The sequence below is a fragment of the Notothenia rossii genome (genome assembly GCF_949606895.1).
Source record: "Notothenia rossii genome assembly, chromosome: 7".
Taxonomy (NCBI): Eukaryota; Metazoa; Chordata; class Actinopteri; order Perciformes; family Nototheniidae; genus Notothenia; species Notothenia rossii.
In genome coordinates, this window is record NC_136905.1 from 44443728 (window position 1) to 44459180 (window position 15453).

General features: G+C 40.9%; 1 protein-coding gene across 5 annotated transcripts in view; it reads right to left on the reverse strand.

Annotated features, from left to right (window-relative positions):
* cep192 (centrosomal protein 192) overlaps positions 1-15453 on the reverse strand; it is a 56445-nt gene that overhangs the window by 9077 nt on the left and 31915 nt on the right. For 4 of the 5 annotated variants that reach the window (XM_079694029.1, XM_079694028.1, XM_079694030.1 and 1 more), the window contains 7 exons: positions 14683-14880; positions 14161-14251; positions 13782-13961; positions 13393-13653; positions 9936-10057; positions 8925-9034; positions 1569-1704 (listed from right to left, as the gene is read on the reverse strand). In XM_079694029.1, coding sequence (XP_079550155.1) covers positions 1569-1704; positions 8925-9034; positions 9936-10057; positions 13393-13653; positions 13782-13961; positions 14161-14251; positions 14683-14880 — 1098 coding nt within the window. Of the gene's footprint in view, positions 1-1568; positions 1705-6197; positions 7443-8924; positions 9035-9935; positions 10058-13392; positions 13654-13781; positions 13962-14160; positions 14252-14682; positions 14881-15453 lie in introns of those variants that run through there. The other variant, XM_079694031.1, reaches the window with a different exon arrangement.

The window sequence follows — 15453 nt, forward strand, 5'->3', positions numbered from 1 at the left end:
CTCTCAACCCGTCTGATGTTATAAACTACAGGCCTGTCTCTCTCCTCCCGTTCCTGTCTTTAAACAACTCTTCTGTTATCTCCACAGAACAACCTTCTGGATCCGCACCGCTGGTTTCAAGGAAGGTCACTCCACAGAAACTGTCCTCCTTGCAGTCTCTGAGGAACTGCACACGGCTAAAGCAGCCTCCCTCTCCTCTGTCATCATCCTTCTGGAACTGTCTGCTGCATTCGACACGGTGAACCATCAGATCCTCCTTCGCACTCTCCAAGAACTTGGAGTGTCAGGCTCTGCACTTTTCCTCCTCACCTTATACCTCAAAGACCGAACCTTGTCCATTAACTACAGGGGTCCCTCAGGGCTCTTTCCTCAGTCCCCTCCTCTTCTCTCTGTATACAAACTTGCTCGGAGCTGTCATTAGCCCGCATGGTTTTTCATACCACTGCTACGCTGACGACACTCGATTAATTTAGTCTTTTCCTCGCTCAGAGACCCAGGTCATCCCACGCATCTCTGCTTGTCTAGCAGACATCTCTCAGTGGATGTCTGCTCGCCACCACAAGCTCGACCTTGACAAGACTGAGCTGCTTTTTCTTCCGGGAAAAGATTGTCCCACTCTTGACCTAACAATCAACATCTGCCCCTCTGTTGTTTCCCCGACTCAGACTGCAAGGAATCTGGGTGTGACCCTAGATAACAAACTGTCCTTCACTGCAAACATCGCTGCCACAACCCGCTGCTGCAGATACACGCTTTACAACATCAGGAGGATACGTCCCCAGCTGTCCCAGAAAGCGACGCAGGTTCTGGTCTAGGCTCTCGTCATCTCACGCCTAGACTACTGCAACTCCCTCCTGGCTGGTCTACCTGCATGTGCATCCGACCTCTGCAGCTCATCCAGAATACACCGGCTCGTCTTCGACCTTCCTAAATTCTCCCTCACCATGCCGCTCCTCCGCTCACTTCACTGGCTTCCGGTAACTGCTAGAATCCACTTCAAGACAATGGTACTTGCGTACCATGCTGCGAATGGATCTGTCCCTTCCTACATCCAGGACATGGTTAAACCGTACACCCCAGCACCTGCACTCCGCTCTGCATCCGCCAAACGGCTCGCTGCACCCGCACTGCGAGGGGGACCCAAGTTCCCATCAGCAAAAACACGTGGGTTTGCTATCCTGGCTCCACAATGGTGGAATGAGCTCCCCATTGACATCAGGACAGGAGAAAGCTTGCACATCTTCCAGCGCAGACTAAAAACTCATCTCTTTCGACTCCACTTCACGCAATAGAATGAAAAAAAACAACAACAAAAAAACGTAGATACTAACTAAACACTTGCATACTAACAAAGGACTGGCTTATCTAAAGCCTGTTGAGTATCACTTGAAATGGTTTGGCTCTATGAAACCTAATGTACTTATATGTTTTCTTCAAGTTTGTATGTTTTTGGTCGAATGCACCCCTAAGTCGCTTTGGATAAAAGCATAAGCTAAATGCAATGTAATGATAAACTAAATCAGGTATCTATGTGTGTATCAGTATGTTAGAAATGAGTGTAGCAGTACCTGTCCGTCTCTGCTCTGTGTTTATCAGCGGGCAGCAGCAGCTCACTGTTCGTACTTCCAACCAACGACACCACTACCTTACTCATATTTCCATAGAAGATCTGAGCCTCATTGGGCCGCTGAGGAAGGTCGTAGACTTCAAAAAAAGTCAATACATTTAGAAACGTCAATATTTTAGACATTTTTACAAGTTCATTCTTAAATTAAATCTATTATTTTTCTGTACCTTTATAATAATAATAATCTATAAATACATATATATGTGAATACATATATTATAATAATAAATTAACGCCACACACACACACACACACACACACACACACACACACACACACACACACACACACACACACACACACACACACACACACACACACACACACACACACACACACACACACACACACACACACACACACACACACACACACACACACACACACACACACACACACACACACACACACACACACACACACACACACACACACACACACACACACACACACACACACACACACACACACACACACACACACACACACACACACACACACACACACACACACACACACACACACACACACACTCTTCCAGGTTGAATTGAGGCATATATTTGTAATGTTCAGAGGTTATGTTTAATATTCATGAGAATATTTGTCATTGATCAAATGATAATAAACAAACATTTGCATAAAGAATATTTTTCCACTGATGTTGATAAGAGTATTAAAAAGTTGAAAAATATCCCTCTAAGGAACATTTAGAACAGATAAAAAATGTGCGATTAACTATGGACAATCATGCAATTAAATATTTTCGACTCACAGCCCTAATACATACATTTATACAGTGCATCCGGAAAGTATTCATACCCCTTCACTTTTTCCACATTTGTGTATGTTACAGCCTTATTTCAATTTGGATTAAATTCATTAGTTTTCTCAACATGTTACACACAATACCCCATAATGACGAAGTTAAAACAGTTTTAAAATAATTTTTGCAAATGAATTAAAAATAAAGCACTAAAAGATCACATAAACATAAGTATTCACACCCTTTACTCAATACTTTGTTGAAGCACCTTTGGCAGCAATTACAGCCTCAAGTCTTCTTGAGCATGATGCTACCGGCTTGGTACACCTTTCTTTGGGCAGTTTCTCCCATTCTTCTTTGCAGATTGTCTCAAGCTCAGCTTGGATGGGAAGCGTCGGTGCAGAGCCATTTTCAGATCTCTCCAGAGATATTCAATCCGGTTCCAGTCTGGCTGAGGCACTCAAGGACATTCACAGACTTGTCCTGAAGCCACTCCTTTGTTATCGTGGCTGTGCGCTTAGGGTCGTTGTCCTGATGAAAGGTGAACCTTCTCCCCAGTCTGAGGTCCAGAGCGCTCTGGAGCAGGTTTTCATCAAGGATCTCTCTGTACATTGCTGCATTTATCTTTCCCTTGATCCTGACTGGTCTCCCAGTTCCTGCTGATGAAAAACATCCCCACAGCATGATGCTGCACCACCATGCCTCACTGTAGGGATGGTGTCTTGATACAATCCTGTCTCTGAGGTCTACAGACAATTCCCTGGACCTCATGACTTGGTTTGTGCTCTGATGTGCACTGTCAACTGTGGGACCTCATATAGACAGGTGTGTTCCTTTCCAAGTCATGTCCGATCTATTTAATTTACTACAGGTGGACTCCAGTCAAGTTATAGAAACATCTCAAGGATGATCAGTGGAAAAAGGATGTGCCGGAGCTCAAATATCAGTGTCATAGCAAAGGGTGTGAATACTTATGTACATGTGATATTTCATTTTATTATTTTTAACACATTTGCGAAAACTTCTTTAAAAACGTTTTCTATTTGTCATTATGGGGTATCGTGTGTGTAATGTTGAAAAAAAAAAAATGTAATCCATTTTGTGGCTGTGTGCTTCACATAACAAAATGTGAAAAAAAGTTAAGGGGTATGATGTGTGTGTGTGTGTGTGTGTGTGTGTGTGTATATATATAACAATTTTTTTTTATTAGGGCTGTCATGTTAACGCAATTTTTTTTTAACGGCACTAATTATTTTTATGTGCGATTAACGCATGTGTATTTGCCCCCGGCACATCCCGTAGTTTCAGAGCCCAAAGGCTTGACGTTGTTGTTAGTTGGATGGTGGCAGATTCTAGCGAGAGATATGGATACAGAAAAAGGTGTTTTAAACAGAAGCCAAGTGTGAGTTGTTTGGACTCGTATCCAAGGTGACGCTACAGTAGTTGTCTGCAGGTGTAGACTCAGGTGCTAGTGGATCGCCGGAGCTGTAGATTAACATTTACATGCTTATTGTAGTTGTAAGGGCAATGCCTGTGGCACCATGGAGCATATGTGGGGGCTGGACCTGTATTTTACAGGAAAGGAGTGATCAGAGGTTGAGTGGTCGATTCTTGTTCAGTTTTCATCTTCCTCACCCTCTCAGACTTTGAGTTGCGCGCGCTGCTAAAGAGACGCGCTACCATAGAAACCAAACAATGGTGTAGCTGTATTAAAGTCAGAGTGGAAACAGACGTGAGTAAATCAGATTTTGTCAGAAATCGGGAGAAATGCGGGAGTCTCCCGCGAAAATCGGGAGGGTTGGCAAGTATGACACACACACACACACACGCACATTAAACAGGCTTGTCTGTTTGAGCAACTGGCTCAGTGCAAAGAAGTACACAGGGTTGGGAGAGAGTGAGAGAGGTTCCAGGTTGTTGTGTTGAGAATATTCAGGAGAATATTTGTCGATTAAATATTTTATACACACACACACACACACACACACACACACACACACACACACACACACACACACACACACACACACACACACACACACACACACACACACACACACACACACACACACACACACACACACACACACACACACACACACACACACACACACACACACACACACACACACACCAGGGCAGGGCTTGAGCTTAAGGACGTCCCGTCGTCGAAAAAAATTGTGTCAGGGAGGATAAAAAATAATTTTGGGACGAATTTGGGACGGGAGTTAAAATAAAAATACCCTGCTAACTCTACTACCAGGGCCGTGGGAAGTAGGGGTGCTGAGGGTGCTGCAGCACCCCCTGGTGGAAGACAGGGGATCTGCACTTCCACAAGATATAATACAAATATAATACAAAAAAATACAAAAAAAACGAATTTTCCGCCTTGATGTAACAACATTCATAATTAAGTAAAGATAACACCCTTTTCACCGCGGTTACATTTTCCATTTGCCCCGTGCGATGGGCGCTGTAGTGATGAAAGTGGGGGATGTTGGCTTATCAGGCTCCCACAGCTCACAGCCAAAGTGAGTGAAATAGAGAGAGGGGGTGCACCGGTACCGGCGGGGATTGTTTTTAGCTTCTGTTGCGCTAACGGATATAAGAAGCTGTTTCTACAATAATGTGGAGGGAGAGTTCTGTCCTGTCAGACTGAGAGGCTCAGTGAGGTAAAAGACTCTGAGGGTTTAGATAGTTAACTTCAGTCTAAGTTATCTCAGTGAGTCTCAAACGTTTTGATCACAATTTATGTAAATAAATATTTCCAAGTTACACCTTTATAATTATTAGGATAAATAAAAACACGCTTGAAATCATTCCAATGTATACTATAGGACAGTAAACCAAAAATATTGTTTAAAACTGGAGAGATTTAAAAATATGCATAAATAAATAAGTGTTAACTGGTAAAATAAGATATGAATGAATAACACAAATAAAATAAATTACATTTATTTGTTATTGGCTATGGTAGGTTATTGGAAATGTTCACATACTTATTTGATTAATAAAATGCAAACCGATCTTTTTAATATGGGTGTTTAGAGTTGTACCCCCTAGATCAGTCTCTAGTAATTGGGCGCTCAAAGTGCACCAGATTTAAGCATTTTACTTTAAAATGTTTAAAAAATCTTCCCGGGGGAGCACCCCCGGACCCCCCTAGAGGATGTGAAGTCCACCCCCCAATTAAAACATGTTATAATACTAAATAAATGTGAAGCCTTTTTATATATAAGCTGTCCACCATGTCAATATGTTTCTCTTTTCATAGTGTATTGGTCTTTTGTAGAGGTTTTTCATTGCCAACTAAAATCTTGCCTATAGGGCAGCACATTGGTCAGAACCAGCCCTGGTGTCATCCCCACAGCACCCCCCATTTGAAACATGTTCCCACGGCTATGTTTATTAAACCTCCTTGTCAACATAAACACACAAAACATTTAGCCACACACACACACACACACACACACACACACACACACACACACACACACACACACACACACACACACACACACACACACACACACACACACACACACACACACACACACACACACACACACACACACACACACACACACACACACACACACACACACACACACACACACACACACACACACACACACACACACACACACACACACACACACACACACACACACACACACACACACACACACACACACACACACACACACACACACACACACACACACACACACACACACACACACACACACACACACACACACACACACACACACACACACACACACACACACACACACACACACACACACACACACGCTGTGCCCATGTGCTGTCAGCCAGCCGCACAGCTAGCTGTGCCCGCGAATTCCTGGCCCACAAATTCGCGGGTCTATCTACAGTAGGCTATGTACTGAGTGTGTGTATTTCGCGGGTTGAGTGATGTAAAATGACAATGGTATCCCGTGGAGGAATTCTGAAATGTTTTACCGTTACATCACAAAAACGCACAGCAGAACCAGACCCTGGAGTGCCGGCCTCTTTATTTACTTACTCCACTTCATCCCCTATGGGTATTAACAAGGCTGAGATGAGAACCCTCCATCATATTTAGTTCTTAGCAATATGCTGCGCCTCTCCCCATGTATGGATGGGTACCGAGCCCCGGTATTAAACGGGCTCCGCCCGGGCCGGAATTATTAAAGACAGTGGTAACGTTAAGCTTCGACGTTATCTGACTTTTTATCGGTACTGGAGACATTTAAAAAATATATGTCATAAGTAGTATTGCTACATAAACATTATATCGCAGTTTTAGTTTATCCAACTCCGTTTGTAATATGCAATAAGACTACAACATGCGTCTATGATGTATTTTCGAGCTTTCCAATCCAGACGAGATCTCTCTCTCCCGTCTGTGTGCGAGGGGGCGGGGCAGTTTGTAAAGGTCTCCTGAGTGTGTTACAGACTGTCCTCCTGGTTAGTGGTTACTCTGGGTTCTGTCTTCAGGACAGAGTGTTGGATTTTCTTTGTTAATTGGATGGGACTTGATTTGATTCAATATTAGTAATTTTCTCGTTTGTGTGTTTGTTTAAATATATTTGGCCTTTGTTCATGTGATTGACTGATTTACTCAAATAAAAAGGTTGATGAATTATCATCTAATGATTTGTATGATGTTTTATTTATGTTAAAGGTCACTTTGAATGATTTTAACTAATGATAAGTAGTAGAAAAACTAATATTTTAAATTTGGGACGGTCCACATTAATTTCGGGACGGCTTAGATTGTGTTCCGGGAGGATGGTGAAAAAATTTAGTCGAGAGCCCTGCATCAGGGTTTCTGCTAGGATATTTTCTTGCCGGGTCAAATGTCCGGAAATAATGTATTTTACCGGACAAATTCGAAACTTACCGGTCATGTTTCAATAATAAGAGCTGCGTGTCTCCGTCAGACTCAGCAGCTGATCTCTGATCTCTCTCTCTCTCTCTCGTCCGGTTACACTTCACTCGCGTTTATATCCATATCGATCAGATCCAGCTCTCCTGATCGGCCTTTATAGAGAGCATCGATCAAACTATTAAGAGTGAATATCGGCCGACAATGATCGGCGGCCAATCGATCGGAGCATCCCTAATTAACGTTTTTATATATATATATTAAAAAAAAATATATATATATATATATATATATATTAGGGCCGGGACTTTAACGCGTTAATTAAGATGAATTAATTCACAAAAATTAACGCATTTTAATCGCATTTATTTTTGCACCGCGGAACGTTTCTCACTGGATGAGTTTCAGGGGTACCGATTATACTGGAGCACCAACTAACGTTCATTACTTCAGACAACAACAAACCACAGTGAACAATAGTCAAACATGAACGAAGAAGCTGATGAGACCGCTTTGGTTGGCCCCGTGGATGGGACATTTTGTTTTAAAAAAACGGACGGATGGAAGCGTCAATAAGAGCACAGTTGTTTGCAAATTATGCAAAAAGGAATTCGCATATCACCGCAGCACATCAAGCCTCAAGTATCACCTCAATGCAAAACATATAGCAGCTAGCGTGGACGCTAGCGTGGACGTTAGCCCGACTCGGAGTACAAGGACCCACACCCAATTCGCGTTGATCAAACAGTGGCCTATGCAACAGAGAGATTTTATTTTTCATCAGGATATTGGAAGAATAGGAGGGATTGAGGTCAATCACTGGCACTTTTTTATTTTATTTTAAATGGTACACTTTATGTTGAACTATTTATTACGTTGTTGGTGCAACTGGCACTTTATGTTGAACTGTTTATTGTTTTGGCCAAGGTTATTGAGAGAGTTGGACTGAAATTGATTAGATTTTTTAAATCAACTTGGTAAATCAAAAAAGTCTGTTATGGCCTCTGAAGCATCAGAGAGATGTTTTCTAATAGTCAGGGTTTCCAATGTTCTGAATGTACTTGAAAGTATTGTGTTTTACTTAAAAAACAAAGTGTTATAGTTTACAGAAGGTCTACCTACCTATAGGCTACCTGAATCTCTGAAATGTAATATATTCCTAAATATGCTATTGCTACACTTTATGGCAAAAATTGCACTTTTCTGTTGGTCTTGGTTAAGTACCACCTTGAAAAAAATGAACAATGTTTTGTTGCTTAAGCTTATGTATTCAGTCATTATTCAATGGTATACTAAAATCCATGTGAAAATAATTGCTTCTTACTGTTCTCAGGTCAAATATTTATATGTGATTAAAAATGCGATTAATTTCGATTAATTAATTACAAAGCCTCTAATTAATTAGATACATTTTTTTAATCGAGTCCCGACCCTAATATATATGTTTTAAAGAACTACCACGGTGTATAGAGCATCAGTTATATAATTTATGATGAACTGACAACAGGGTATAAATAACTATTAATAAAATAATCAGAAATACATTAGCACTGTTTTTTTTCAAACATAATATCCGCCATTTTTTAAAGACTAGAATGAAAATATAATGTTTGAGTAGCACAATAAAGACATCTTACCCTCTGTAAGGTTTTCTTCTCCCAAAAACGTTTCATAGAAATTGATGTTTTTCAGCAGACTGTTTTCAGACAGAGCCTTCTTCACCGCCTCCGGTTTGCTCTGAAGCAATCTGAAAAGAGAAAACGGCTTTCTTACTAAAGCAGAACCATCTGGAATTGGATGTACAAACTATAAACGCTTTTAAAAATTTGCTAAACAATGTGTATTCATTCAAAGCTGTTGAAACCAGGCAGCTGCAAAGGGGTTCCAGAAACAGTCAGGGGCCCATAGCTGCCGACTTGTTATTAAAAGGGGAACCTCTAATGCATCGACTGTTTCACTCAGCCATCTGGGTAACCATTGACAACAATATTGAAATTCCTAACTAAAGCTACATCTATATATACCCTGCAGTTTTGTATTTTTTTGTACCTTGATAGTTTTTCCTTGATTTATTTGTTGGGAAATGTTCCTAAACTGCATGTTTTATTGAAAGAAAAACAGTATATCTACATACACTTACATTTAGTTGCTTTCCTCAAAAGTTATCAAGGAAATATTGTGTTAGAACATTGGTCCCTTGCCTTGTTCCCTGTCTTATGAGATAGTGAATGTTGATACTGAATTCAATACATGTGTTTTATGGATTTTCTTAATGGCTACTTGTTTTATTCTTAATGACATTCTGTATACCTGTATCTACAGTTGTGTTGATTTGTTAGTGTAAGCTGCCTTATGCTATTTCAGAAGTTGGAATGATGGAACAAATTGGCTGTAGATTGAGGCAAAACTTTAATTGCATCAGGGCCAATCAGAATTACGGAGTTTCACATAAATATACATTTGTGAATAACAAATAATACATGACTATGATGTTATTGTGGAAATAATAAAGGATATATTAAAGGAACTGCTTGTTTGATAAATGTCAACTTCCTCTACATTCTTCCTCCTCCTACTACCACTACTCCCATACACGCCAACATGAATCTTTTAGCAAGTTTACTGAACTAAGCGTCTGAAGGCCTCACCTCCTGTACTGCTGCCTGGAAACCTCATCTCCACAAAACAGGCAGACGGTAGCCAGCATTGCATTGGCCGACTGACATAGGGCTTGTTCTCTTTGAGTGGACTTTATTAGTACAGTTATCACCTGAAAACACAAGCAAATATTAGTAAGAAGGTCATATTTCTGCAAGAAATGTCCAACGACTAAAAAGGAGTACTGTTTCAAAAGCAAACAACATGGCTGAAACTGTGGATGTGGAACTTTTTGTTGAAGCTGCTATCGCGTCAGTATTGAAAGAAGTGGGAGGGATATTTTTGTTAAAAGAACAATTGTTGAACATAAAAGATTAAAAACTATAGTGCAGGGACTTTCCCATTATTCTGGATCACTGGGTCCTCAGCACACCAACCCATATTGATAACTCTTAACAATGCTCCTTGAAATATAAAATGAGGATTTTAAGTTTAAAGCTAGACTTATGGTCGTCATACTTGAGTTAACAATGACGTGATTGTGTATTTTGTGAAAAGCACGGAGGCTTAGCAAGTAGTAGTGGCGCTTGTTGATGCAAGTGGAGCATTTCATACAGGATTGCCACAAATACTGATACTTTAAGCAGTAAAAATAAGTATCACATTTTCCAGTCATGTCACAAGATTTAAGAAATTCAATATCAATTAGAGGTTCTAATAAATCTACATTAGGCTACTAGATCCTCCAGAAAAACGCGATTCTGCGATCGCAGAATTTCCCGCATAATCAGCAAAATGCCGCAGATTTTTAAAAGTCCGCATATTTATCAAAAGGCCGCATAATCCCCGCATTTTTCCACACAAAGTTGAAAAAAATAAATAAAGTTAACTCTTCTTGACGAGTAGTGATGATGACGCAACGTCATCAGCCCGCGCATCACAGAAGGCAAACACCGTCGTGTGAAGGTGTGGAATTCACACACCAAGATGAACAAATCGAATCCATCACATTTACCCACGAACATTTCAGCTAAAGACCGGGCAAAGCAGTACCCCAATGTCTTGCACGAAAGTGGGGGGAAACTGTTCTGTACCCCGTGCAACTGTGTGTTGGAGCATAAAAGGAAATCGACTGTGAATACCCACTTCGATTCGCTCAAACATTCAAAAATGGTTTCTGCTGCGGACAAGAAAGCCAAGCAACTCACGCTCACAGAGGCTTCAACCTCCAAAACCCTTTCGAGGGTTGCAAGAAACGAAGTGAGTAGCCTACAATATTGAAGCTGGTCAGATAACGAACGAGTAAATTAAAACAGAATGAGGAGGAGGTAGGTGTGTGTGTGTGTGTGTGTGTGTGTGTGTGTGTGTGTGTGTGTGTGTGTGTGTGTGTGTGTGTGTGTGTGTGTGTGTGTGTGTGTGTGTGTGATGTAGCTTGCTTCTAGTATGCTTGTTTATCATAGCAACTCTTTAAAAGTGCTCCCTTTCATTCAGTAGTAGCCTAGTAACAGGGTGCGGGAGAATAATCACCTTTTTTCCGCTTCCCGCATATTTCACAACTGTTCGCATATTTCCGCATATTTCGCAACTTTCCGCAACTTCCCGCAATTTTCCCGCATAAAATCACATACAAACCCCGCATTTTTATCGCATAATCAATGATTTTAGCCCGCATACTTAAGGATTTTGGCCCGCGTTTTTCTGGAGGGTCTAATTAGAGTTTTTTTTATTCTAGCGAGCAGTTGTTTACAGGATATTCAATCTTCATTTCCACATAAAACATTTGTTGTTCAAATAATATACTTATAAATACACAAATGGATAAAATATTTATATGCATATTGGCAGGGGGGGCCGTGGGGCCTCATCTGATGCGCAAATGCGGCGCAATAAAGCGCGCCACAGTTTCGCCGCTGCGAGGCTCCGGCACTCGCAGTTCGCGCACCACTAGCAACTCCGTGGCAGCCCACATGACTATGAAAAAGGATTAATATGTATTTGCGATTTAATCTGATGATCTGATGCTAACAGACACTAGCCAAGTCCAAATCAAGGGCATTTTTTTGTCTCATGGTTTACTCCTCTTAATTTTTTTTTATTTAGGGCTGGGCAAGTTAACGCGTTATCGCGTCTACACATTAATTAATTAACCCCGACAATTATTTTACTGCGCATTAACAGTTTTTGTATTAATATTATCATTTTGAAAGTCAGTTTCTCACTGGCTCTGAATACACATACAGACAAACCATTGGGTCACAGGAGGGGTGGGATGTTGATCAGTATTGGCTTAGGATGGGCGACATTACAAGTCTCAACCAATGAGAGCATAGGGGGTGGGCCTAATGCTGCAGCAGCACTAACATTAACAAACTCTTACATGAACAACTCTTCAGACGGCGGAGTTGATAGAACCAGAGTTATCACTGGATTGAGGGCAACTTGTTTTTCTATAAGAAACTAGATCAAACATTAATGCCCTGGCAAATACCTTTGGTTTTGTATTTGATAACATTAATTAATGTTGAAGTTGAGATCTACAAGAAATAAAAAGGGAGGGGAAATAGAAAGGGAATACTGTTGTTAAAATGCACCTTATGTTTAAAAGTCTCCTATTGTGCTATTTTTAGGCACATATTATGGGTCTCGGATATATACAAATAAATAAAAAACATGTCTCTGATGTGTTTTGCTCAAAATACCAAACAGATCATGCATTTTAGACATCCCTCATATCCCTCTGTTTTAGCCCTGTTAGAAAACTGCAGGTTTGGGTTCTTAGCTTGAAAAACAAAAAAAGAGGAGGGGGAACTAATGCCAGCTCAGAATTACCCAGCAGATTCAGCTCAATGCTGCCGTGATTAAACGCCATATCATGTTCCAAACCACATCAGGGATTATTTCTGAAACAGTATGGAGCTCAAATGCTTCTTCTCTTGCGGGTTTACCACAAGGTGAGTTCCTTTTTTTATATCATGCTTTTAAACACATGTGCTCTCTCCAGTACAGGTTAGCTTCAAGTGTTAGCGATGCTTGCGAATATAAACACGGACCATATTACATCCAAAACAGTCGGGCAGTTGTTTCTGATAGCAACTTTCTGGTAGTGCTGTGGGTCCGCATGTCCGATATTACGTCATTATCGGACGTAAATCTGGATCAGTTCCGTTGTACCCCCGTTTTTTCGAGATTCGGGTACGGAGGAAAAGAGAGGGGGTTTTATTTTCTGACACTTTGTTAGTTCCCTGACACACCGGGGACACATATTTATGTATAAAAGACATCAAAAAGTGCATTCTGGGTCCCCTTTAAAGTGTTTGCAAACCAAATATTACTGCACTTTTGTTCAAATAGCAGTACTTTTAAAATGAAATTGCGCCATACACTACTTTTGAGTTCATTATTGAATGTTGCGCATATCAATGAGATTAATTGCAGAAAATACATTTAGAATATCAGTTTTTCAAGAACTAGTGTGTGGTTCCAATCCGTAATAAAAATTCTCACTACCTCTTGTGTCCTTTCCTTAAGCACAAACTGTGACGGGGCGATGCTGATGACAGAGGGTTCCATAACTGATTGTGTCTGCACATCTGAGAAGGCCACAGATTTGATGAAAGCTGCTCTGGAGCCAGTGTTCCTCACGCAAATACACACTTTACTGACACGACCGACAGCGATGTCAGTCAATGTTGCCACATAGCCGTCTGCTTGTTTTCTCTGGTCCTCCAGAATGATGTTGCTCGTCCCACCGTAGCCTGACAGTGGAATCTGAAGATAGGACACAAAGGAATCTAAGTAAAGCCAGTCTTTCAATAGAGATGAAGAAAACATGAAAAAGAAACGAGGCAGGAAAAGAGAGTAAAAATTGTCAGGTCTGACAGGGGTCACGTGCTCACAGTGAATTTGACCCCTGGCTGTGAAGGCCGGACTCCGGACTGTTTAATCTCCAGTTTGGCCAACATGCAGGCCACTCTGGTGGGAGCAAAGAGCAGGTGGACGGTCACATCTTCTCTGGGACGAATGGACAGCTCTCCATGTCGGGTCAGGCGCTCTTCAGGACTGAAGATACTCTGCAGCTGAAAGAGAAACACGTTTTAATACTGTGTTACAGTGTAGGGTATTAGTCACATCATCATTTAGGGTTGTATAGCCGTTCTGTTTTATATAAACAACTATGGCACTATGACAGGATGTGCAAACACAAAAACAGGATGTGAGAAAGATAAAAGAAAATAGAGATGAGATGTTTTCCAATTTGCAAATATTACAATCTACCTGAAAACAATCCTGGTCTTGACCACGGATAAGCAACCGTAGCTGCTGCGTGGCGTTGGTCGAATTGTTCCTTAAAACCAGCTTCTGTTGCCTGGAAAGCAATGGCAGATAAGTAATGTAATAACACTTTGTGGCCAGCAGTCCCATGTCAAACTAAATGTCTTTGACAAACTTTGATTTTATATTGAGTCATTATATTTGTGTCCTGACTCCTGACCTAATAAGAAAGCTGAGCTAAACCTGGGTCCAAGAGAAAGAATGCATGCATTGTGTTTGGGAATTTTAGCTCCTTACTGCTGTCAGTACTTTACCTCCATTATGTTGCAATAGCTTCTGAGAAATAACACTCCCTATAGACTTCTGTCCCTTCTTATGAAAACCATTACACAAGATTTAATTTAAAAAAAGACGACTGGACTTCAGGTATTTTATGGATTACTTTTCAATAAATAATTGATTCCTATATAAGTGTTTTATTTAGTAACAAAAACAAATTATGAAATTAATGGAAAAGTTACTTACACAGCTCGTCCCAGAGTGACTCCTCCCCAGGCTACAAACTGTTTATTAGAGAGAATTGGTGGAACATCATTGGCCACAGCGGGAACAACGACATCAGCAGAGGGACTGGGAGCTTTCCCTGAGTCCTCTGGGACAACTTCGCCTTTCAGGGTTACCTCATACTGAGGACCTGATGGCAGCACCAAGATGGTGAGAAGGCTGCAACAAAACAAGCACCACCAAGTCAATCCAAATGGGTTGTAAAGATGGCCACTTAAAGAGCCTGTGACACAAACCCAACAACTGTTGTGCAATGAAATAGTGGGCTACTAGTAATCTCGAACCGTCAGTTTAAAAAATAAAAAGCAATACCGTTCCGATAAATATCAATAATTTCGAACATCGCGGCAAAATTCCTTCGACTCATTTTGAGGTTTTGGGGGAAGCCGGAAGTGACGTCAATGCGGGAACGCTTCACTGTGCGGCGAGAGAGCCAAACACGGACAAAGTGTGTTGTCATGCGTAGAAATGGTGAATTACTGAGTTTAGGCACGTTAATAACGTTTTAATGAAGTTGACTACAGTATATTCATATTTGTCAGTGCTTTCATGTCAATTTGGCGAACATAAACATAAATGATCGTGGTGAAGATGATGATTAAATTAGGATTAAAAATCGGTAGTGAGAGCTGCTGAATTTCCTCCCGTCGGATGTGATATAAAAACAAATCGATTATTTTTGTAAACTCAAGTGGATGAAACTACATTTATTAGTGCTTTCATGTCAATTCG